This window comes from Bubalus bubalis, chromosome 3 (assembly GCF_019923935.1).
Source record: "Bubalus bubalis isolate 160015118507 breed Murrah chromosome 3, NDDB_SH_1, whole genome shotgun sequence".
NCBI classification, from domain to species: domain Eukaryota; kingdom Metazoa; phylum Chordata; class Mammalia; order Artiodactyla; family Bovidae; genus Bubalus; species Bubalus bubalis.
Window position 1 is genome coordinate 112,974,450 of NC_059159.1, and position 25,818 is coordinate 113,000,267.

At 38.0% G+C, this 25,818-nt stretch overlaps 1 protein-coding gene across 3 annotated transcripts in view; it reads right to left on the bottom strand.

The window, feature by feature from the left end:
• The window catches only part of TRPM6 (transient receptor potential cation channel subfamily M member 6), a 191,138-nt gene that overhangs the window by 57,087 nt on the left and 108,233 nt on the right, over positions 1–25,818 (bottom strand). For all 3 annotated transcript variants that reach the window (XM_006057219.4, XM_045165067.1, XM_044939956.2), the window contains 12 exons: positions 25,223–25,391; positions 24,049–24,172; positions 21,152–21,224; positions 20,933–21,033; positions 17,773–17,907; positions 16,637–16,690; positions 14,414–14,554; positions 11,314–11,448; positions 9,192–9,472; positions 7,790–8,018; positions 5,135–5,281; positions 1,043–1,189 (listed from right to left, as the gene is read on the bottom strand). In XM_006057219.4, the coding sequence (XP_006057281.4) occupies positions 1,043–1,189; positions 5,135–5,281; positions 7,790–8,018; positions 9,192–9,472; positions 11,314–11,448; positions 14,414–14,554; positions 16,637–16,690; positions 17,773–17,907; positions 20,933–21,033; positions 21,152–21,224; positions 24,049–24,172; positions 25,223–25,391 (1,736 nt within the window). The remainder of the gene's footprint in view (positions 1–1,042; positions 1,190–5,134; positions 5,282–7,789; positions 8,019–9,191; positions 9,473–11,313; positions 11,449–14,413; positions 14,555–16,636; positions 16,691–17,772; positions 17,908–20,932; positions 21,034–21,151; positions 21,225–24,048; positions 24,173–25,222; positions 25,392–25,818) is intronic.

A 25,818-nucleotide genomic window follows, 5' to 3' on the forward strand; every position in this document is an offset into this window, starting at 1 on the left:
GGCTATGGTTTTTCCAGTGGCCATGTATGGATGTGAGAGTTGGACTGTGAAGAAGGCTGAGTGCCAAAGAATTGATGCTTTTGAACTGTGGTGTTGGAGAAGACTCTTGAGAGTCCCTTGGACTGCAAGGAGTTCCAACCAGTCCATCCTAAAGGAGATCAGTCCTGGTTTTCATTGGTAGGACTGATTTTGAAGCTGAAACTCCAATACTTTGGCCACCTGATGCAAAGAGCTGACTCAGTGGAAAAGACTCTGATGCTGGGGAAGATTGAGGGCAGGAGGAGAAGGGGATGACAGAGGATTTGATGGTTGGATGGCATCACCGACTCAATGGACATGGGTTTGGGTGGACTCTGGAAGTTGGTGATGGACAGGGACGCCCGGCGTGCTGCGGTTCATGGGCTCACAAAGAGTTGGACACGACTGAGCAACTGAACTGAACTGAAGCATTAGAAAAATAAATATTATTAAATAAATGTAAAAACTACTCAATACATTTAGTGTATAGTTACTGCTTTCGCTATCTCTCCATCCATGACATATATAGTATTTTATACAATTCTTCTAAAATTTGTCTTGTTCTCCATATATTATAAGTATTTGCTACTGAAGACAACAACAACAAAAACTTGCATTTTCAGTCTATATTACACAACATTCCTACAAAGAAAAAAAATCAATTCAACTACTGACATTTTTGCCCAAGATGGGAAATGAATCCACCCCCATCCCTTAATACTACCACCACTATTTTCATTTTATTGTTCACAAAGTTTTAAATGCTTAGTTCCAGCTGTGCTAACTGTAAGCACTCAGAAGAAGAAAAAAATTCTTGTGCTTTTGCTCCAAAAAGTAGGAAAGATCTGCCCTCATCTTTTCTCACCTCCCTCCAATCTTCTTTCCTACCTCCTTTGCCAGGCCTCCCACTCTTTCTAAACTACATTTTTATTACAAGTTGGTAAATCAGGCATATCACTATCAACATTATCATTAACAATTAACCATCCTGAATACTATATACAATTTTTTAAATGAGACCAACCGTATAAAACCAAAACTTGACAATTGGAGCATTGTAGAACTCATAGACTTTCCTGGTCCAAGGAAGAGTTTGGAGCCCACTCTTTAAATCAAAGTGCTGACTTTCATCTGTTTTCTCATCAGGTCCCCTTTCCAAATCACAGTCTTTCTGTAAAATAAACAAATAATTATTTATTGTCAGAGCCTTAACTAAATTACTAACATTTTTAAATATCTAAAATATTATATATTTCATAAATATATAAATATAATAAATAAATTAGAGATTAATTGGCATCCACCTTCCAAATTATAATCTTAGTCTTGAACAGAAGAAAAACTACATGTATTGTATCGATCTTTGACAGGGTAAAGAGAACAGGGCATTTCTGAAAAGGAAGTTGAGTCTGCCATAATCAAATTTAGTCAAACTAAGAGTAGTTCCAAGCATTTTAAAATGGTCCCTCTTCTTGTTCTTTTTAATCTCCTTTATCAGTAATTTTGGAACCTCAGGATATTCATATAAATAAAGTCCTTGTGAAATCAATTAAGTAGAGAATAGATTTGTTTCCATATAAAAGGAGGACAAAATGGATAGAGAATGGTGATACATCTTTCCCAAGTCACAGGGAAGTCAGGCTCAGTGTTGGTTTAAGAATTCTGACTTTGATAGCTTCTTCACTCATTAATAACAGAGGTTCTTTACCTGAAGTTCATGAACTCTCTGAGTTTCTGGAGTTCTTTGCACCTGCTGCAATTATATGCAAGCATTTGTGTTGTACATGCATTTTCTAGGGAAAGCATTTTCCATCAGTTTCTCAAAAGTTACGGGTCAGCCTAAACGGGTTAACAGTTGTAGGTGGTGAGAAATGAATATCTGTGTGACGAGAAAGTGGTTGCATGAATGTGACCAACAGAGGTGTCCGCTCAGAAGAGCCATTAGAGAGAAAAAAAGAAGGAGAAGGGGAAAAGACCTTGCACTCTGGTTACTTTTGAGAAGAGGAAACTTAGGGATGATGAAAGAAAAGCAAAAGAGGTATCCTACTTCATAGATGTCTGTGTGATTTTAATCTTTTAACAGGAAATGTACTACTTTTGTAATATTATGAAAGTCATATTAAATGAAAAGAAAGGAACATTCTATGGTGCCTCTCAGACTAGCCTATTTCTTCAACCTATCCACAAAAGATGTCTCTCGAACACCAGACCTGCATGATTACCAAGAATTTCCAAGCCAAGGAATGAATCAGGTTTTGCCTGAATTATCCATGTAATAGCAAGGAAATTTAAATTTTGAGGCCTCAGGCCTCTAGATGGGTTTTCTCAGGGCCTAATTGATAGTTCTGTCATTCATGTCACTTTGGACAGTGGAATCAGAGATGTGATTTAGAAGTACAGTAACTGAGCCAGTTACTAACAGAGTTAAACCAGCCTAGAGTTAAAATGGCTTAGAACTGTGGCTTAGAACTGATTTTAAAAGTCATCATGTACTATGATTTTAATGACATACCACTTCAGAAAGACTCCAGAAAGCTACTTAAGTAATGATTTTGTTGTTAAATAACTTCTCTTATTATTATATTATAAAACATTAATTGAGGGCTTCCCTGGTAGCTCAGTGGTAAAGAATCCACCTGCCAACACAGGAGACACAGATTCGATCCCTGATCCAGGAAGATCCCACGTGTTGTGGAGCAAATGAACTGTGTGCCGCAATTCCTGAAGCCCCTGTGCCCTAGAGCCCGTCCTCCACAACAGAGAGTAGCCCCCACTTGCTGCAACTAGAGAAAAGCCGTCAATGAAGACCAAGCACAGCCAAAATAAATACAATTATTTTTAAAAACACTAATTGAGCCTATCTCTGAGTTGAATTCAAAGACCAAATACCATGAAATGTATATGAAGTTCTTGATGTTGTATCTGATTATGGTATCAAATAAAATACACAAGATTATCTGCCAAGAGCTGTGGCTGAAAAGCAGAGTGCTGGAAAAACACCTGTGTTGGAAAGATTGCTCAAGCACGAATATTTCCACCAGGATTCGAGGAGATGATGACATGTTCTCCAGATAGGGTGACTCAGAGTAAGTCTCTTAAAATGTGGCCTGGTTTAAAGATAATTCTTGGCCATGTGCTCTTACCAGTGGGAAAGATTTTGCAGCCTTAAGGCATGAAATAGAACTCCAAATGAGGAAAAGTGTGAAAGAAGGCTGTACTGTTAGCCTTGAGACCATATAAAATCAAACATGTATATGTGAATGTCTCACATATAAAGATTGCCTTCTATTTCTAATAAGGTTAGGCCAGCACTACATTTCTTTTCTTGAATGGCATTGAAATATGTATAATATCATATAGGAAATGAGTCGCCAGTCCAGGTTCGATGCATGATACTGGATGCTTGGGGGGATGGTATGGGGAGGGAGGAGGGTTCAGGATGGGGAACACATGTATACCTGTGGCAGATTCATTTTGATACATGGCAAAACCAATACAATATTGTAAAGTTAAATAAAATGAAATTTTAAAAAAAGAAGCAGATTTGCCAAAATAAAATGAAAAAAATAATAATAATAAAAAGACAATTCAATAGGAGATGAAAAAAAAAATGAAATGGTCTAAACTTAGTAAACATATAATCTAACCAGTACAACCACAATTATGACAACTTGCAAAGCCCAGTTTTGCAACAGAGAATTTCTCACACACTCTGTAAAGGTTAGAATGTACCTGGTATCTTGTACTCTGAGAACCCCAAACAGAACTATCAGGCTTAGAAAAGAAGGGAAGGGAGGGAGGAGGGATGGAAGAGGAACACATATACTCAAAGAGTCATGATAGTCAAAATATTTAATAACTCATCTGGTTAAGTGATCTGGCATTATCAATCAGAATGGATGCTCAACAAATCACAACAGATGCCAGCCATACAAACTATAATTAATTATTTTTCATTTAACATTTATCAAAGATGTTTTCAACATTGTAACAAATACCTCATAAGTACAAAAGCCCATCAGACAAGACACTAGCTAAAGATGCCTCACTGAAGTATTAAGTACCAGAAAAGATGTTCACTACACTCCATAGTCTGTCTAGTCAAAGGTATGGTTTTTCCAGTAGTCATATATGGATATGAGAGTTGGACTATAAAGAAAGCTGAGCACTGAAGAATTGATGCTTTTGAACTGTGGTGTTGGAGAAGACTTTTGAGCGTCCCTTGGACAGCAAGGAGATCCAACCAGTCCATCCTAAAGGAAATCAGTCCTGAATATTCATTGGAAACTGAAGCTGAAACTCTAATATTTTAGGCACCTGATGTGAAGAACTGACTCATTTGAAAAGACCCTGATGCTGAGAAAGATTGAAGGCAGGAGGAGAAGGGGACGACAGAGGATAAGATGGTTGGATGGCATCACCGACTCAATGGACATGAGTTTGAGTAAACTCCCAGAGTTGGTGATGGACAGGGAGGCCTGGCGTGCTGCAGTCCACCAAGGGTCACAGTCGGACACAACTGAGTGACTAAACTGAACTGAACACCTCATAGTAAATGGCAATTTTATCAGCAATGATCCAAGTTGAAACATAAAATTCAAAAAATGGATGTGCAGACAGCATATTGGAGGCTCTTCAGCAAAAATGGGTTGCAAGAGAACCAGCTCAAGTTACCCATGAAAGAGTACACATTTGGGAACTCAAGTAAAACCATCTAAACTCATTGGATATAACAAGTGAAAAAACTGTGGCATGAAACAGTGAAGATCAGCACAAATTCTAAACCAGCATTTTATAAAATATTTTGAAGGCTATGAGACATCCCTTATTATAGCTTTCGAGAAACAATAAGTCTATTTGTTCCACTAGTCACAAAGGAAAATAAAATATTAAGCAGCTTCCTAGATATAATACAGTCTTTGATTTTGGCAGAAATAGGATATTTTGCTTAATCACATATGGAGGTTAATCAGAACTATCATACATAGTATACCTGACCATACAATAATATGATTAAGATTGTTAAATAGTTTGTTAATAAATAAGCTATGCATCTGTGTATGTTTGTGTGCAGTCCAGGTCACAAAAACTTAGTTCACCATGATATCATACTAACCTGACATGAATTTTCTTTGAGAGTGCTGGTGTTCTGGTCACCATTATACCATGTAAAGTCCTGGGACTGTGGGACATGCGACATTTCCGCTTTGCTTTTAAACTCCAGTGTCAAAATAGCAGGTGGGAAAAGAATACTGATGATGATCTTCAAAAGAGGAGAACAAAGCAGGTAGTGAGAGTTATACAAGACACACATATCATCCAAATAAAGTCAAGATTTGGGTGTATAGGAAATGTCAGATCCGTCCCCAATTAAGTGGATACCCTGATTGTATACATTTTCTGACTTAAGAATTCCAATACCAGAAGTGTCTCCCTCAGAAATACTCATGAATCCAAGCATATGTATAGGGATGTTCATTGAAGGGCTATCTGTAATGGCAAAAAAATTAGTGTCAACCTAAATGTCCAACTAAGAAACTGAGCATAAAAGTCCATCTACAGAAGGATAGCTGATGTGGAACAACTTAACGGTGGAATTCAGCCAGCCCATCATATATGTGGGCTTTGCATCCACAGATACAACTAACTGTAGATTAAAAATATTAAAAAAAAAAAGAAGAATTCAGATAGTTCCAAAAAGCAAACTTGAATTTGGAGCACTCTGTCCCTGGTGGCTCAGACAGTAAAGAATCCACCTGCAATGGAGCAGACTTGGGTTCAAACCCTGAATTGAAAAGATCCGCTAGAGAAGGAAACAGCAACCCATTCTTGCCTGGAAATCCCAAGGACAAGTGGGCTGCAGTCCATGGGGTTGTAAGAGTCACGACTTAGCGACTAAACAACAACTAGCAGGAAGATGCTGTATATCATAGGGAGCCCAGCCTGGCTCTCTGGGATGACCTAGAAATGGCGGGGCGGGGTGGGCAGAGGTTTAAGAGGGAGGGGACTCGCATTAATGTGTGGCAGAGACCACGACAACATTGTAAAGCAATTATCCTCTAATTAAAAAAAGAAAACTAGTGGCAGGGCTCTGAGAAGTCTTCTTTTTCAATCAGCATAAGGCTTGAATAATTCTTTAAAGCCACTAAGTAGTTATTATCACATAAAACACTCTAAAATTTATTTATATTATAAATCAATAATGTAAAAGCATACCAAGTCCCTCTGTTTACATCTATCTCCCATCACACATATATTTTCTCTGCCAGCAAAACCCACAGAATGTATAACTCTAGACATCCTTCACTCTATTGCTATCATTCTTGAATTTATTTATGGTCTATTCAACTTGTATGGCCTTTCAGGGTAAAGAGCTTGGATTTACTTAATTCTGTGAGAATCATCTTGGTGAACATTATCTCTTTTGAGCTAAAATTAGCCCCAGTATTCTGGGATTCAGTGAATGAAAATAAGATTACCCTGACTCTATACCATTCATGATTAAACAAACTAAAGCCATGCCCTTGTCAATTTCTTTTTTTTTTTTTTTCATGCTGAAATGACTTTTTGTGCTTTGTTTTAAAGCCTGATCTCCTGTGGAAGTTCTCTGGACTTGTCCCAGTTCTGGCAGGGATTGGTTTGTTTGTGTGTTTGCTTTCTTTTCAGATGTTGAACCCAAAAAACATGCAATCTTCTAGGTCTGGAAACATCATAGTTATCAAACACAATGATAATATTGCACTAATTAATTCCTAATCTACTTCCTGAAAAGCTCCGCATTCTGTTGCCATTGACCACTGCAGAACAATCAGTTCATGAAACAGTGTTCAATGATATCAACATCCCATTTCCAAGGAAGGGTTTGGAGTCTATTCCCTAAAAGCACTTACATGAGCTTTCCTTTCCACATAAAACTCTACAAAGTCTTCCTCCAGTCCTCATCCACTTGGAACTAGTCATTTTACAATTATTTATGGAAGTGTTCCCAAAACTTACAAGCCAAGCACTGATAAATTAGGATCCAGGCATAGAGAGCAATATGGTTTACTGCAAGTCAGAGATTTTAAGTAGCTAATTCAGTCTTGTCAGCTCACCATGTTTGGGGGCAAAACATTTAGTTTTACTTCACTTAAGTCTCTTTGTTGATATAAAAATAAAGTATGCGAAGAGCATAAAGTTATTACGTTTTCAGGAATAAGGGTTTCTAATTTCTAATTCAAGATGAAAGATAAGGCTAAACTATAATGGAATACAAAAATTTGGATATAGTGGTGTGAACAAACGTGTTTGAGGGCAGCTTTATAAAACAGCCATTTATTTCCTGAAACATTACATTAGATGAGCACAACCAACTGCTAATTTTATTTAGTTTATCATGGGTTAGCATCCTTAAGCTAAGAAAATTCTCAGTAAAAAGTCTCATTTACTTCTATTATAATTATCAGGGGCAGTGGTGATTACTAATAATGAAATCTTACTTATGTCTGTACATGTTTTTAACTTCTAGCCACTTTCTCATGAGTATGCCTTTGCAATGGACTGAGCTGGCACAATTATGCCCATTTTTAAAAAGAAACCATAGGAGTGGGAGATAAAGTAGTTGTCAGAGGTTTCACTGTGAAGATCTCTGCTCATCTGTGAGAATCAAAAATAGTATTAATAATTGGTTTTCCTGAAAGTACTCTTCTGGAACAAGTGACAAATGAAAAGAGTACAGACCTTCAGACTAAGCTATTAATAACATTAAACTCTATAAAGCAAGTAGATATACCTTTAACCAAGAGTTTTTCCTCATTTTCAGACGCCCCATCCACATATCAGTTAGTAGCATTTGGGTACAAGTATGTGAAACAAAGGGCCTCAACCCTCCAGAAACAGCCAGCTTCAAACAGGTAGAATTGCTCCAGTTCTTGAGTTCGTAGGTCAGCAGTTTCATGGCCATTCTTTCATTCTGTTTGAATGCCTTCTCCAACACATCCAGGGCAAGCTGGCCAAACTGTCTGCAATGACACAGTGGTGAGCGGCAAATATAAAGGCAGGCCAGAGTCCCAGAAACGTTCAAAAAGGTTACATATGAGACTCAGAAAAGACCAAGAGAAAAGAGGGACCAGTAAAATGCAGAAGCTACTTTAAAAGGGACTGCTGCTCAGAAAATGGATTGTTCTCCCTTTCTTGAAGGAATAGAACTAGTGGGTTTCCAACGACAGTCCCTGAGCTATTCCTGAGGAGAAGTGACTCCACACCACAAAATAAGCTATGTAGGGCTCCCTGATAAGTCCTAATGAAGAATTTTTGCCAGAAAAGACTATTCAAAATCAAACTAGCATATAAGGAAAAACTGTGGAAACCCCTCACTCCTATTTTTTTTTTAAGATTTTACAAAATACACAGATGACTTAAGTAAGAAGCTAGACCTGGAGACATCCCCAGGTGATCTTCTGGGAGGTTGTTTTCTCTAAAAAGTAGACACTGTCATTCTCTGAAATTTTTTAAAATAAAAATTATAAATTAGTTTATATTAACTAACTTTGGCTTCTCTTCTCTCCCTACTACCATCATGCATTAGTAAATAAAAAAAAAAAAAAATTCCTAACTTTCTATTTTCCATCATCGCTCTCTGGCATTTAATACATAACATATTTACCTGTTTTCCTGCCTGAGAGGTACTTAAACTAAACAACAATTTTTAATATAAGTTAGTATCAAAGAGTTTGATAGTCAGGAGGGAGTTCCAAAATCATTCATTGAACATTTTATAGTTTAAAGTCCCAGGACTTCCCTGGCGGTCCAGTGGTTAAGAATCCAAACTTTCACTGCAGGAGGCACAGTTTCTGTTCCTGGTTGAGGAACTAAGATCCTACATGCCATGTGCTGAGGCCAAAAAAAAATTTTTTAATAAAAAAAAAGAAACTAAAGTCCCACAGTCTTGGCAAGTCATTTGACCATTAGTAAAGAGCAGGCCCCAGGACAAGAACCCGAGTCTCCTGAACTAAGGGCCACCTCTCTTTCCTCTAGTCCGTAAAATATTTTAAGACTCTTATCTACAGAAGAGTCCATGAAATGCACCGCTGTAAGTCCACTCCTCTTATAAGTTCTAGGGTGTGGAAGATAAATGTTTCTAGCCATTCTAAGAAGTGTCAGTGTTAAGTATGAGGTGAAGGGAGAACTCCTACTTTGAGTAATTTTTCAGTTCTTCAGAGGCATCATCAACCATGTTGCTCTCCTTGGCTTCCCGGGCCATTGCTCGGTAGAGGATACAAGCGATCACTGCCTTGACCGTGGCCTCCTCACCATGCTGCCAGAAGAACATGGCCATCTTCTGCCTTTTCATTAGCACAGCCCACACCAGCAGGTCATTATAAGGATAAATAAAGCCAGTAGAATCAGGGTCATCTGATATATTTTGTTCTTCTTTTGACTTCTTCCTTGATTTATGAAGGGCTGCAGACTTTTCCTGTTAGAATATAAAATAGGAATGGGTGTCCAAATACTCAGATGGATGATGTTCTACCTGACAAAAGACATTGAGTATCTCAGAAATATTTTTTAAATCACTGAAAAAGGATGGAAATAATAATAGAACTTTATAGCTTTTGTGACCCTATGAACTATAGCAAGCCAGGTTCCTCTGTCCATGGGATTTCCCAGGCAAGAATACTGGAGTTGGTTGCCATTTCCTTCTCCAGGGGATCTTCCTGACCCAGGAATGGAACCCAGGTCTCCTGCATTGGCAGGTGGATTCTTTACCACTGAGCCATCAGGGAAGTCCTATAAAATAGGAATGGGTGTCCAAATACTCAGATGCATGATGTTCTACCTGACAAAAGACACTGAGCATCTTATAAATATTTTAAAAATCACTCAAAAAAGGATGGAAAGAATAAAAGAACTTTATAAATCAGAAACCAAAACTTTGGCCTTTTATTAATCTATTTCTTGTTGTATCTAATAGTTTCAGGGTCCCTAGGCTAAGATACCTTAAGTCCACTTAAGTTAACACAGCTTAAAACTAAACACAGCTTAACACAATATAAAACAACTTAATAGAACTTAAAGCTCTATACTTTTAGAAAAGTCACTAACTATACAACAGTTATTTCTCAAGGAAATGGGCTGAAATTACATATAAGACAAATGAGAACTATTAAAAAAAAAACTCTAATCTTACCTTACAAATAGATCCACTATCTTCTTTTCAGTAAAATGACACTAGTGTTGCCAACATTGTTACAAATAGATTGATTTTAATTCTGATCTCCTTTATTCTGGCCATATTTCCACAGTGATGGTAATAGGTAATAATGAAATACCGTTTTCTACCTGGTTAAACCCAGCCTTTACAATTCACATCAAAAACCATTCGCTAAAGCCCCCCAGTCTTCTATGTCACTCTGCATGTATTTCTGGTTCAATGCTCATCACACTGCACTGAGGTTACTTCTTTGGGAGGGCAGGACCATTTCTTAGTCATCAACATATCTTCTCCAGCCCACCTGCATCTCAAATTCAACTAAGAGCCCAAAATAATGCCTGGCAAATGATAAGACTCAATAATTATTTTTTTTAATTAAAGGAGATCAGAGAAAAAATTGTAATAAGCTTCTTCTATTTCTATAAGTAGAGGGAATTTGTGTTCATTGGTTATGACCAACAGTAATTTTATGACATAACTTTTCATTCTAAGAGGTGTAAAAAGCAAGCCTCTCTCAGTCAACATAAGAACCATTTCTATGGAAACTCTTGAACAAAAGCATTCATGCCCAGAGAAAAGTGGGACTGAGGTAGTACAGGGAAGGGGGGCATAACACTGCTTACACACATACACACATTCATAAATACATTATCATTACCATACATTAAGCTAAAATTAATTTCAAAAAAACTTCAAAGGGGAAAAAAGAAGATACAAGAGGGCAATGTAAGAGAAAAGCAAAGGAGAAGGTGACAGTCACCTCTCTAATTAGCCTTAGGAAAAGGAGGATGAAGGTTTAATGGTGATTTTTTAGCACCATTCCATGGACTGCCTTCCTGAGTCATCATCTGGACATGGCAGAGGTAGGAACAAGGAAGGCAGCCTGAGGTGCCAGCCCTGGAGATCATTTAGTTCCCCATCCTGGGCATTTGCTCATCATTGTTAGAGAATAGCTGTATCGTGTTTTAGACTTGTACCATCTGTTTATAGTTCCTATAAATGGTCCCTCTATCTGTATTCCCCATTCTTGAATTTAAAATGATGAAAAGATCTCAGTCTTCAAGGACAATTTTATTCTCAAATTTAAAAGAAGTAATTGGTACCTTGACTTTGTAAGGTTGGGCAGTTCTAATGAACTGGGAATGCAGGGTGCTCTCTGTAGACTCCTTTCTATTTCCTGAGCAGCATCTTCGGTGAAGAGCAGGCTGGGAAAGGCTTTGAGCAAGAGTGGTCACTTGCTGGCATGTGTTATTTTATTTTTAAAACAAAACAAAAAGGGAAAAAGATGATTATGGTGACAATGAAAGTGGTAACAATTAACCTTTTGTTTCTCAGTTCAGTTCAGTTCAGTCACTCAGTCGTGTCCGACTCTTTGTGACCCCATGAACCGCAGCACACCAGGCCTCCCAGTCCATCACCAACTCCTGGAGTTTACCCAAACCCATGTCCATTGAGTCGGTGATACCATCCAACCATCAAATCCTCTGTCATCCCCTTCTCCTCCTGCCCTCAATCTTTCCCAGCATAAGGGTCTTTTCAAATGAGTCAGATCTTCGCATCAGGTGGCCAAAGTATTGGAGTTTCAGCTTCAACATCAGTCCTTCCAATGAACAGCCAGGACTGATCTCCTTTAGAATGGACTGGTTGGATCTCCTTGCAGTCCAAGGGACTCTCAAGAGTCTTCTCCAACACCACAGTTCAAAAGCATCAATTCTTTGGCACTCAGCCTTCTTTATAGTCCAACTCTCACATCCATACACGACCAATGGAAAAACCATAGACTTGACTAGACAGATCTCTGTTGGCATGTCTCTGCTTTTTCATATGCTGTCTAGGTTGGTCATAACTTTCCTTCCAAGGAGTAAGCATCTTTTAATTTCATGGCTGCAATCACCATGTGCAGTGATTTTGGAGCCCAGAAAAATAAAGTCTGACACTGTTTCCACTGTTTCCCCATCTACTTGCCATGAAATGATGGTACCAAAAACAAAACAAAACAAAAAAAAAGAAATGATGGTACCAGATGCCATGATCTTAGTTTTCTGAATGTTGAGCTTTAAGCCAACTTTTTCACTCTCCTCTTTCACTTTCATCAAGAGGCTCTTAGACAACAATAAAACCAAATATAATATTGCATCCTAGCAAATATCCAATGGTTCTGTCTTTCATCCAAGGTTAGTAATTAATTACTCATCCAACAAGAGCCTCTCATGGCCCCTTCTTATTAAGCATACTCTTATTTCCTAACATCTTAAAGAACATGCTTTTTTGTTCCCTATTATATATTTGCATTCCTTCTCTATGTGGAAATTCCATTAGAATCAACAGATGTTCTATACCTGGAATAAGTTCAAAACAGGCAATAAAGATTCACAGGTCTGATAAGAGAAAGTTCCCATTCACAAACAGCTCCAAGGTTAAGCTTAAGTTAGAAAGTTATGGAATGTCTCCAGGTGTTACATAATATCACTACTGGAGTGGAATTCCAGTGGCTAGATCCAATAATAACATAATTAATTGCTTGTCAGTATGAAGCTTTCAGGCTTCCCAAGTGGCAGAAGTTTGTAACCGCTACCATCTAATTTACTAGGAAACACAATAAACTCTATACTCCTTCACTAGAAAATAATTAGAGAAATGGGCAATTTCCTACCCATTTCTAGAAAGGGCATTAGAGGAACTTGCCCAACATGCTCCCCACCAGACTGCACCAATATCACAGTCAGTCCTGTATCTGCCCCTGGCAGCCTCATAGCAAGGCTTATTTTGTTTAAATGAAGGAGCTGATACCTCAAGTTTATCCTTATGTCTGTGAAATTCCAATAAAGGGTATTTTCTCTGGGAGAACTGGGTTTCTTTCTGTTTTGCTTCCTCATCTCCTAGAGCCAAGTTGGGTTTTCACTTTACTTCATTCTTTTTAAATAAAGGTCAAAAGTAGCTTGATAGTCTAGACTTTTCATGTGATCTTTCCAGTGTCATCCCTCACAACCGTCTGGCATTGTTCAGCGACCAAGACCTCCTGGTCACTGAAAAACCATACCCTGATGTCCACAGCACTATGCCTTATATTGTTCCTGCTCTTCTTTCAAACAAAAATGCCGCAAACTATCTTTTCTAACACTTGCATTATCCCCCAATAAGAACTAAGCTCTTCAAGCCAGAATAATTCTCATCTGTAGACTTCTGAGTATACTAGTCCCCTCACGTCCACTGCCCTCCCTCCCATTCCTGCCTACCCAAGATCTACCACTATTCTTAACTGAAATGTTGTTTCCTCAGAGAGATGTTCTCTGATTTCTCCATCTAAATCATTCTCTTTCAGTGTACACTTTTCTTTCTTCCAAATGCATAGAACAATTAAAATTTACTTATTAACTAACAAAGGAACTAAGTTCTTCAGTTTACTAATCTGGAAAGGCAATTTTAAGAAATGAGCAATATTTTCTCTGCTAATCAACAACTGGCAACTCTAATTTTGGCACTTCCCTGGCGGCTCAGAGGGTAAAGAATCTGCCTGCAATGCAGGAGACCCAGGAGATCCAGGAAGCTCCCCTGGAGAAGGAAAGAGCAACCCACTCCGGTATTCTTGCCTGGAGAATTCCATGGATAGAGGAGTCTAGTGGGTTACAGTCCATAGGGTCACAAAGAATCAGACACGACTAAGCAACTAACACCTCCTCTTTCAGACTTTAAAAACTATGATGGAAAATAAGATATGTATAGTATGTATTTTTACATAGTACATTCTGCATACGTCTTCCAATATAACCCCTACACATGTTCCAAGTTTGTCATCTCCAGGCTATGTACTAGTATGAGTTTATAGATGCAATCCTATCAAGCTTTACACTCGTGTATTTTCAAAAGAAAGATAAGGAAAGAACTGATCATCTCTCCCTCTAAACTTTCTCACCACATACTTCTATGTCAATATAGCACATTTTATATCCTGTTTTGTATTGTGGCTAGTTATTCATGTCTGTTTCCTCTAAGAGTTTCTAAAACTGCAAGTCTTTATGTCCATCCAAGCCAGCATGCTAGCATTTAGCACAGTAATTTACACGTAGCAAATATTCAACAACTATCAATAAACAGAAAGTCCATTTGGAAAGCTCTTCCCACCTAAACTTCCCAAGCCATTTTTCTAAAAGTATAACTCCTAGAAATCATCAGTTCTACAAGGGTACTTTTCAATTATGCTACCTTATGTTTTCTGTAGAGGTTGTTGTAGAGGGCTCTGAAAGTTTTTCTAGTGTAGCTGCTGCGATATGCTCCACCAATAAGGTATTCTATTACCAATCCGATGTCAATCAGCGTTATCTTGTAGCCAGAGAGAAGTGTATGCTGTAACAAAAATACGGACAAATTATAACTGTCAGTTCTCTTTGTCTCTCTTTTGTCATGTAACTAGAACATAACCAAAGAGGGAGACATATTCTTTAACCCTAGAACAATGCTTAGACTCACAAAAGAAGTGAGAGCCCCCGAATATCACTAATAACAAAACAATAACAAAATCAGTTGATGAATTAATACAACTAGCTACTGTTACAATCTGCTTGTTCAAATGGGAAAAATTACTTAGGCTTAGTATGTTTTTAGTTTCACAGACACAGAATGTCTGCTTATAAAGAGCACATTGACTCTCTTTTCCTCTCTTTCTCATGCATACACATCCTTTCAGAATAAAATACACTTAAAGAGAGCATAAAAGATTTTTTTAACTGACAATGACAGAACTACTACAACAGAAATATAATCACTAGAGAAGATACTGGAGAATCCAAAATAAACATTAGGTTAATATTATTAGCCTCTCTTGAAATGGCTATAACATCACACACAAAACAAGAAAATGAAAGGAAGTAGAACAAACAGAAGGAACATGAAATGGTGAAACAAAATGAAATATCAAAACACAAGGCTGTGCCAAGACAAACAGTATGGTTAGTAGGAAGCCTGAACAGCAGATTTTCAAGTACATGGTATTAGCCTAAATGAAAATTATTTTGATCCCTTAAATCCCACCTTAGTGCCTCTTCTGAACTGCCATGCATACATGCTGCTGCTAAGTCGCTTCAGTCATGTCCGACTCTGTGCAACCCCATAGACGCAAGCCCACCAGGCTCCTCCGTCCATGGGATTCTCCAGGCAAGAACACTGGAGTGGGTTGCCATTTCCTTCTCCAATGCATGAAAGTGAAAAGTGAAAGTGAAGTCGCTCAGTCGTTTCCGACCCTCAGTGACCCCATGGACTGCAGCCCACCAGGCTCCTCCATCCATGGGATTTTCCAGGCAAGAGTACTGGAGTGGGGTGCCATTGCCTTCTCCATTGCATACATAGTATACTTTTAAAGGCACACAATGCCGAATAAGATCCTTGAAATGAAGAGTCTGTGAATAACATTCCCAAAGCTTTGAATAAGAAATAAGGTTATGTGTATAAATAAATGATTTAATTTCTTTTTCACATTCATAATTTACTTTTGTAAGGAACACAAATAATGCTCTCATTTTTCTGCTAGTTAAAAGCATATCTAACTATTTCATTCCTTTTTCTTCAGTTTAGAAGAAAACTGTGATAGAATCAGAGTTTTAGGAAATAATCTAAAGAAGATTATTTTGACCCAGCATAAATCAATGCAAACTAAATTTACATCAGCATGGACACTTTTGCTTACTACTGATTTGCCAACTAAATGTCTTCCTCCACAGTCCTTTCACTCTGGTTCTCTCACCAAGTCAACATAATCAGAAAGCCCACACTCTCCCCACCAATATATTAGAGTTTAGAATTAAGGCAAAAAAAAAGTCTGTTAAAGTCAGAAAGTTTTAGTAACTAATGAGAGGTCAGAGATGATGTTAAGTCTGACTTAACTCAAGGTGAATTGAGAACAGCATGAGTAAAATATAAGGAAAGATGGGACCAGTGGATCGGTCCTGGTTCCCTAGAACAACGCACAGACTCACGAAAGAAGTGAGAGACCCTGAGTTATCAATAAGAGCCAACAGAAGAACAAAAACAACAGAAATCACATACCAGTCCTTCAGTAAAGATAACACAACCAGAAAGTTTCATTTTCAACAGATATTATCATCATTGGCAATACTGTTACATCATGTTAAGCTGAAATTCTGCCTGGAAGTTTCTATGACTACAATTCATGTTTTATAAAAGGAAATAATTATTTGCTCATGCCACTAACTTGGTGGGTCAAATCTTTTAAAATACAAAGTAAATTACGGGAAAAACTATGAGTGTGATTTGGTTAAAACTGTTCAGAGTCACAACTGTTCAAAGTCAAAGAGGACAGGTAATTCACTAGAAAATCCAGTACTATTGTTTACAAAGCAAAATCCGGTAACACTTCACCACAAAGCTAAGACAACACAAGAAGAAATTTGTACACCTTCATAATTAGGTTACCTGTTTTACATCTTGGACAAGATGATGTAAGAGCATATTGGTTGGTCCTTGTTTCTGTAATAAAGAACAAAAGGAAGAATTTTAATTATCATGTGTTGGGGAGAAATAAAAAACCTTTATTTCAGAATGTATAAATAATACAGAATACTGAAATTTTTCTTCAGCATCTTTAGTAATGAAGCTTAAGCCAAATTAATTCTAAGAAAGGCATTTCCCAAGAGAAGACGTAATTAGACTGAAATAAAATTTTTAAGTGCACAATGTATATATCTAGGTAGTAAGGACAGCCTTAATTAACCTTGTGGCAAGAGGCAGAAACAAATTTGTAAAATCTATAACTATCTTTTATTATTTATAAATCACACAATTACAAATTCCATCACACAATTACATTGCATCAACAAATACTGATTGAGCACTGGCTACATTCATTCAAGTTACTGAGGGATTCAACAAAGAATATAAGTACTTTCTTTACAGAATTTTTACAACCCAATATAAGAGTGTGGTACTTACACTAAAAAATAACCAATATTATGAAGAGTATATTCAAAACAATGCAAATAATCTGTATTATTATGAAGTGGTTTGGGAGTGATCTATGGAGTGATCAAGAAGATCTATACATCAAAAGACTGTGGAGTGATCAAGAAGACAGAGCTTTAAAGAAAGGGTAAGATCCAAAGGCAAGGAAGAACATCTCAGGAAGGGTGCTTGACTTGAGCAACTCACGTCTTTACAAGGAGTAAGCCAGTCTAATTTCAATAAAAGGTTTGCATAGGAAATTGCAGGAACAAAATTTTTAACAGTGTCCCTAGATTGAAATGCTCTAATTATTCAATATAAGCGATTTGTTCTTATTCCCATCTTTGGCTTTAATTATGGTCTTACTATATCCTATTTCTAAAATTAGTTTATGCTTCTATTCTGTATAATTAATTAAAGTGGGAAATGCAGAAATGGTCCTAGGATTTGCTAAGAATGTTTCTTCTTTGATTGAAAAGTCTGTCTCTATAAGCTATCTTTGTACATAAGCATTGAAGGAAACTTGAACATTTAAGATACAGTTGAAGCTAAGTGTGTCTAATTAATAAGTAATCTTAAGGCAGCAACTGATAAATTGTCCCAGTACTCACTGTATTATAGAGCTCTTCCAGTCGGGAGATGGTAAGAAAGCGATGGAGGTTCACTCCATACTCTATTAAGAGCTTCACAAAATCAACTCGATCCATCACCAAGGCATCTAACATCGCTTGTTCTAGAGAGCCAGGCTTCAGAGGGGAGAGATAAATAAGAGATATGGAAACAATTTAGAAAGCAGAAATAACTAAAGAGTTACATGTATTTGAACTCAAAACTATACAGACAAAAATAATCATAAAATACAATCTTACTAAGAAATGTTCAGGACCTAAGTGAGGAAATAACAAAAAGTGAACAAAAAGCCTAAAAGACCTTTTGAATAAATGTGTTCTTGGATGAAAAGACTGACTATGGTAAAGATTTCAGTGTTTCCTGAATTAATGTTTGAAGTTATTAAATCCTAATAAAAATCCAAGGTCTCTTCTTTTCTTTCTTTCTTCTTCTTCTTTTTTTTTTTTTTTTTGGAACCTGGTATGTTCCTTTTAAACTATACCTGATTTCTGGGTATAATGGCAAATTAAACACTCATTTACTTTTAATCCCACCTAAAACTTCACAAAAATTATAGTAAAGGGTTTTAAAAAAAAAAAAAAAACAGAATCCACAAGAACAAGGAGGTCAAAAGTGAAATATTTCAGAAGTTGGAAAGCAGATGGCCCAATGGTAATTGACTTAGCAGTCCCCAGGAAACCAGAAAATGGAAAGAGCTAAGAACCAAACAATCTATACAATAGAATTCTGGCAGCATAAATTGCTAACACTGGGACCTTTTCACTCATCTTCCCCTACTGACTTCCCTAACAATAACAACAAGGCTTTTATACCTTCTAAGCAGGAGACTGGAGGATTTCTTTCTGATAGTGATGACTACAAGAGAAAAATATATGAATATGCTAACCCTGCAAGTCTCCCAACAAATGGCAGCCAGATCACCCTACTGTGAAGCCCAAATCTACAGGCTTGGAATTTCTAATGATCTTCCTTTCATCAACTCTTAAAAAAGAGTACAGGACAAACAGACCAAAAAACATCAACTAGGAAGAATCAGACAATAAAGGAAGAAGAAAACTTCAAAAGAACTATCATTAATATCCTCTAAAAAACAAAAGAAGATATATACAGGATGCTATTTTTAAAAAGACAACAAATTTACGCCTAGAAATTAGTAACACACTACCAGAAACAAGGTAGCACTAGTTGTAAAGAATCTGCCTGCCAAGGCAGAAGATGCAAGAGACATAGGTTCGATCCCCGGGTGGGGTAGATCCCCCAGAGAATGGCAGCCCACTCCAGGATTCTCGCCTGGAGAATTCCATGGACAGAGGAAACTGTCAAACTACAGTTCATGGAGCCACAAAGCGTCAGACTCGACTAAGCAACTAGAGCACACAAGCACCGAAACAAAAAGCTACATACAAGGCATGAAAAATTAAACTTGAAGGCATATACCAAAGAAAAGATATAGAAGATAAGAGGAAAAGGTAAGATTAGAGGAGGAGCCCATAGACCTAACATTTAAATGATACAATTCCTGAAAGAAAGCAGAAAAAACAGGAGAGGAAACTCCCCAGAAGGGAAACCCGTTAAGTGACAAGTTGAAAGTAAGTGTCCATTGTTAATGGATATAAAGTTATAACAACATACATCATTGTGAAATCTCAGGACATTGAAAAGCAGGAAGACTTCTTTTTAATCCCAGAGAAGAAAGAAATGGTCACAAACGATCAAAAAAACAGACAGATTTTTTACTTCTCAACAATCACTGCTGGGTGCCAGAAGCTAAGCATTCAAAATTCACTGGGAAAATTAGTCTCCTCTTGAACTAAAATATATCCAAACATATGAGGCCTCAATATTTTTATCTCCCATATTCCCTTTCTCAGAAATGATCACATAGAGGAGTAAACCAAGAAAGAACAAAACAGGGGATACAGAAAACAGGTGTTCTAACCAAGGAGGGCATCTCCAAGATGATGAAGGATGATAGCTCAGCACCAGGAACAGCAGGCAACCAGTCCAGACGGCACCAGTGAGGGCCACAGACAGAAGTTAAGAGGCCTTAAGATTAATCAGAGGGACTTCTCTGGAGGGCCAATGGCTAAGACTCCTTGCTCCCAATGCCGGGGGCCCAGATTCAATCCCTGGGCAGGGAACGAGATCCCACATGCTGCAACTAAGAATCTGCATGCCTCAACTAAAGTTCCCGCGTGCTGCAATGAACACCCAGTGCTGCCAAATAAGTAAATACAATTTTTTAAAGTTTAAAAAAATAATGACTCAGAGAACTCAAACCAGGGCTCTGTAACAATCTAGAGGGGTGGGAAAGGGTGGGAAGTGGGAGGGAAGTTCAAAAGGACATATGCACAAAATTCATATGTATATGAATTAAGCTAATTCATGTTGATGTATGGAAGAAATGAAACCAATATTATAAGGCAATTATCCTTCAATTAAAAATAAACTTTAAAAAACAAACTTGAATAAAATAAATTATTAAAAGGAATCAGAAAACAGCAATATGACTTATTATTTAGAGAGATGGAGATTTATAAATGTCAGAGCAGTCCAAAAATTTTCAGTTTTTGGCTCTTGTGGTTTGCAGAGTAGAGGATTACTGTATTTTTGGTAGCTTTTTAGTACCATGTGACATTTTAAACGATGTGCATGAATTAGTTAAACCCCAAAATAACGGAGCTGTGGTATGGTCACAGCTATAATTTTTTTAAATGAAATGTTAATAGTGATTAGCATTAGCACTATGAATAATCTTTCTTCTTCCTGCTTTTTTCTGTTTTCACTAATTTCTACTGTGAGTATGTATTACATTTGAAGGCAAAAAAATAAGATAAACTTTAAGTTTTAAATAACAATATAAAAATCTCCAATTCAAAAAATGAATAAAAAACCCTTTCATTTGCCTTTCCCCCAACATCTTTTGTCAACTTCGATTAGGCTGCAGATTCATAGAAAAAAAATGTTTTCAAGAAGGCAAAGTAGACAAAAGAAATGCCTTAGCAATCACGTGTACCCAGCGTCAGAGATGCTACCCCCCTCCCCGAAGTAACCTATCTTTCCTCCAGTTTTCTATTTGGTCCCTCCCTAACAAACCAACACACAACACGTTTCTTCAAAATTACTTCATTTTCATTATACCTTCCAGTGTTGTCCATAAATTAGGATATGTTTCTTGGCAATGTCCATTCTGTCCCAAGCCATTGCCAGATTCAATTGTTCTGATGCTGATAAATTCGTGCCTAAGGTAAAAGAAAGGGATTACATATTCTGTTTACAATATCAACATAAAAAGCACAAAGTGCCCTGAGTGTGAAAAGAGGGAAGGAAGAACAAGTATAACCTTATTTAGACACTCACCCTTTAGCAGAGCTGTTAGGATTGCTAAATCAAGGTCCTGTGACTCCTCAGAATCAGCATCAAAGATGGTAATCTGTAATAGTTGAAAAACAGAAAGCCATACATTTTGAGAACTAGCAAAGGAATGCTTTCAAAAATTTGCTTTTGCACTAATGAATTAAGTGAAACATTCTTCATTAATGTCAAAAATCATACAGTTTAAAAAATTCTTTTTTTCACTAATAAGAGGGAAAACCTTTAAGTAGGGTAATGCAGAATTGTGCACATGAAGGGGGTGAAAAATAACTGAAAAATTCCAAGTATCTTAGAGGAAACATGCATGAAAGAACATTACTCCATTAATTTACTACTCATATGCTGTAATAGAAACTCAGTGTCAGTTCCTCATGTAAAGCAAACTATTCCTCATTTTGAAAGGATACAAAGTGAGAGCCTTCCAGTCACCTAGCTTTCGAAATAAAGGCTTTTGCTTTTAATGAGAAATGAATACTCAAGGACTTGTCATAAGATAAATGAGGCACTTACAACATACCCAGTGAGCAGGTACAATAGATAGCACAGAAAACCTGTACAATGTCAAAGTCTCCAGTGCATCCTGGCAAGTGACTCATGTTTTTAAGACAAATAAGGACATTTTTTATGATTATAATAGGCCTTCTCCTGTTAATGAATGTATCTCAGTCTTTCCAAATGAAAATATATAGTAGAGGGAGCTGTTCAACAAAAAAGAGCCAAGACTGCCAAGGTCCAGTCTGAGATATGCCACTAACTAATCAGTCTTGGGTAAATATTATAAAGCCACTGCATCTTGGGTTCCTCACCCACAAGAAGAGAGGAACTCACTAACTAATCTCTGAGGTCTCATAAAGACAGAAAAACTATGCTTCTACAATTCACTCTAAGAGCCTCTCTGCCTAACAGCCCCTCCAGTCCATGACTAAAATCAACCCTCAACTGTATAGGAGCTCAGGACCTAATTTCACTTATGTGTAAACCCTTAGCTGCCTCCACTTGTTACTTCTTGATTATTACACCACTTCCTGGTTACTCTCCTTGATGACAGGAAGAGGCAAGTATGAGTGCGATCCCTTTAACACGTCCTTTTCTTTACCTACTGACATTGTGAGGGATATAAAATGTGGTAGATCATACACAAGATTTCAACCCTGAGCCCCAATTTCAGTTCTACTATTTCATAACTGCACGATTCTGGGCAAAACACTTAAAGTCTCTAGTCTTTAGTTCATTATCTCTGAAACTGAAATAAGCAATCACTGCCATATTGAACTCACTCATGGGGATATTTCATGTAAAAAAAAATTATTGGGAAAAAAAACATATATTGAAAGCACACTGCTAACTGTTGACATGGTTGCTGTTTTTGTTATTATTCAGTTCAGTTCAGTCGCTCAGTCGTGTCCGACTCTTTGCGACCCCATGAATCGCTGCACGCCAGGCCTCCCTGTCCATCACCAACTCCTGGAGTTCACTCAGACTCACATCCATCGAGTCAGTGATGCCATCCAGCCATCTCATCCTCTGTCGTCCCCTTCTCCTCCTGCCCCCAGTCCCTCCCAGCATCAGAGTCTTTTCCAATGAGTCAACTCTTCGCATGAGGTGGCCAAAGTACTGGAGTTTCAGCTTTAGCATCATTCCTTCCAAAGAAATCCCAGGGCTGATCTCCTTCAGAATGGACTGGTTGGATCTCCTTGCAGTCCAAGGGACTCTCAAGAGTCTTCTCCAACACCATAGTTCAAAAGCATCAATTCTTCGGCGCTCAGCTTTCTTCCCAGTCCAACTCTCACATCCATACATGACCACTGGAAAAACCATAGCCTTAACTAGACAGACCTTTGTGGGCAAAGTAATGTCTCTGCTTTTCAATATGCTATCTAGGTTGGTCATAACTTTCCTTCCAAGAAGTAAGCGTCTTTTAATTTCATGGCTGCAGCCAGCTAAAATCCCAAAGGGCTTTCACATCTGTTTAGCCATGCCTAGTCTAGACTGAACTTACTCAACTGGTTTTTTGAGGCCAAGTGCTTTAATAGTACCAAAATCTTGTACAATTTGGTCCACCCTTCAAATTCTGGAAAGATCACTGTGAATCATGACATATTTGCGTATTTAATGTAACTGTCAGCTACCTATCATCTAAGTCACTGATAAAAAATTTTGATCAAAATATCCTAAAAGATTAAAATCTCCTGATCTGTATCATGTTTATAGTCCATAGTTTGTGGCCTCCATCTTCCAGCTGAGAGTGTATTCTCACATTTTCACTATCCACTGCATCCCCAGTGATTCCTGCAGGATATACTGAGGATACTGAGAAATGGTCATCCAAGCCAGCAACCTTGAGTTTATTTAAGGCCGGAAGCTGTTCCTTTACCCTCCGAAAATATTCACATGTAATTTATATTAAATTCAATCACTTTCCTGTAATACTGTTATATTATCTAAGTTCTTTTTCCCAAGTACCATTAGGAATCTGAAGCGTGGTTCCAGAGAAGGAGGGAACAAAAAGTCATGTTAAAAGTCAAGTTCTGTAGCACTATATACAACCAAGTTAGAAATGAAAAAAAATTGTGAAAATAAATGTCATAATTGTTGAACATTCACTAGTGCTCATGCTCAGCAGCTCAGTCATATCTGATTCTTTGTGACTCCATGGACTGTAGCCCATCAGGCTCCTCTGTCCCCAGGATTCTCTAGGCAAGAATACTGGAGTGGGCTGCCATGCACTCCTCCAGGGGATCTTCCCAGCCCAGGGATTGAACCCAAGTCTCCTGCGTCTCCTGCACTGCAGGCAGATTCTTTAGCTCTAAGTCATCAGGGAAACCCCTTGTTCAACATTAGCAATTTTTAAGTTGGTCAAGTCATCAACTCATCATACTCACAGAATCCCTGTGCACCATACACTCCATCAGAATTTGGAAAAGGTGCTTGGACTGCTTAAGACTAAAGTTGAAGGTGTTCTGCATCATGCAGATGATCTCCTCCTTCACCTGAGGACGCAGGGTCCTGGGAGAGAGAGAAATGGCCATGACTTGACACAGTCGAGAGAGGGAACAAGCCAAAAACATCAGCATAAGTACAACATCACTGTGTCTGTCCACGTGACGGAGGTGTCTATGGACAGTTGTGTCAAGAGACAAATGAATGGGAGGAAGCAAAGCGGAGCACCGGCATGAGGAGAAGGCTGAACATTAAAACAAGGGTGGACTCATATGCCATGCTCCTGGGAAGAAAGCACTTGGGGCAGGTTTTTGAGCTGACAGATTTCCAAGGGGCTGTGAATCTCCAGAAATTATGGGCATGGTATCCTTAAAGAATCTGACACTCCAAATCGTGTAAGAATCACTTGTCTAGGGTAACTTTAGGAAAGAGAGAGGTATAACCGAAGAGGAAGAGGATAGAGGGTGGAAGTGGGGCTGAAAGGGAAGAGAAACTGTAAGGGAAAAGTCATCAGAGAACAGTTATAGCTTAAAGTGAATGAATGTTTTTTAAGCAAATGAGTGGGGTCAACATTTCAGTTCCTGGGCCCTGTATTTACTCATGCGGCAGAAATACCATGCTTTTGAAATTGGAAGAATCACGCTGGGTTTAGGGATGGCTTAGAGAAAAACTCCCATCTTGAAAAGAAGAAAGAACTAAAACCTCAACTAAGTACAACATATGCTACAAAAATATCAGGATATCGATTTCTCTAATTTCTGCTATATTTACTGACAGCAGTTGAATTCAAAAGTGACTACCACAGTGGTCTTCTCCTTCACTCCCCCTGGAAACGCTTTTTCCCTAAGCTCAGACAAGGTTCAAAGTCCTTTGTAGATGCAAGCCACTCTACTCTACAGCTAAAGAAATGGCAACTTGCATCGCTGGAGGGCATTTTGGTGTTGCTTTAATAAATACAAAAATCACTGAAAAATGAATTCCAGTCTCAACCCATCCTCCAAGATATCCAGAGAATTCCGGTCCCTGTCCTCTAAGGACATCCATCCCACATGAGAGCAGTGCTTAGGAAGAAGAAAGAGTCAGCATAGTTTTAGAAGTGAAGGCTCAACAGCTCACCCTTCATCTGCTAAGTGTTTGTGGGTGAAGGCCAGGAGGTCAGCAGCCCTGCCTGTGCCTTCGCACACCACCACCGGGTCTTTGTCTTTCACAGTCTCCCACACTGAGAGGATGACGTTGGGACCACCTTCCACCACCAGCCCCACCACGGGCACGCCTTGTCCAGAGCCTATTTCAGATGACAAACAGTATCAAATTGTTACAAAGGGACGCTATCAGCAATGCCAATTTCCAGACACAAGCCTTTCAATTACCGCGTATATTCCTTACTTGAACTAGCCATTCTCTTCTTGGACTCAGGTTTACTTAGTTCAAGGCCAAGTCAGAAAGCTTGGACTTTAAATAAAAGTAGATACAAATATGGTTAGGGTATCTTCTCCCAGTTAAAAAGGTATCTAAAGGCTTTCAGTAATTAAAAAATAATAATAAGTAGTAGTCTTTAAGAAATTAACTTTTTATTGTGGAAATTTTCAAACATACGTCAAAGAAAACAGAATGATATAATGGATCCCAATGTATCCATCACTCACCTCAAAAAAATAATCAAGCTGTTGACAATTCAATCAACTTTTAATAGTGGTTATTTCTAAGAACAG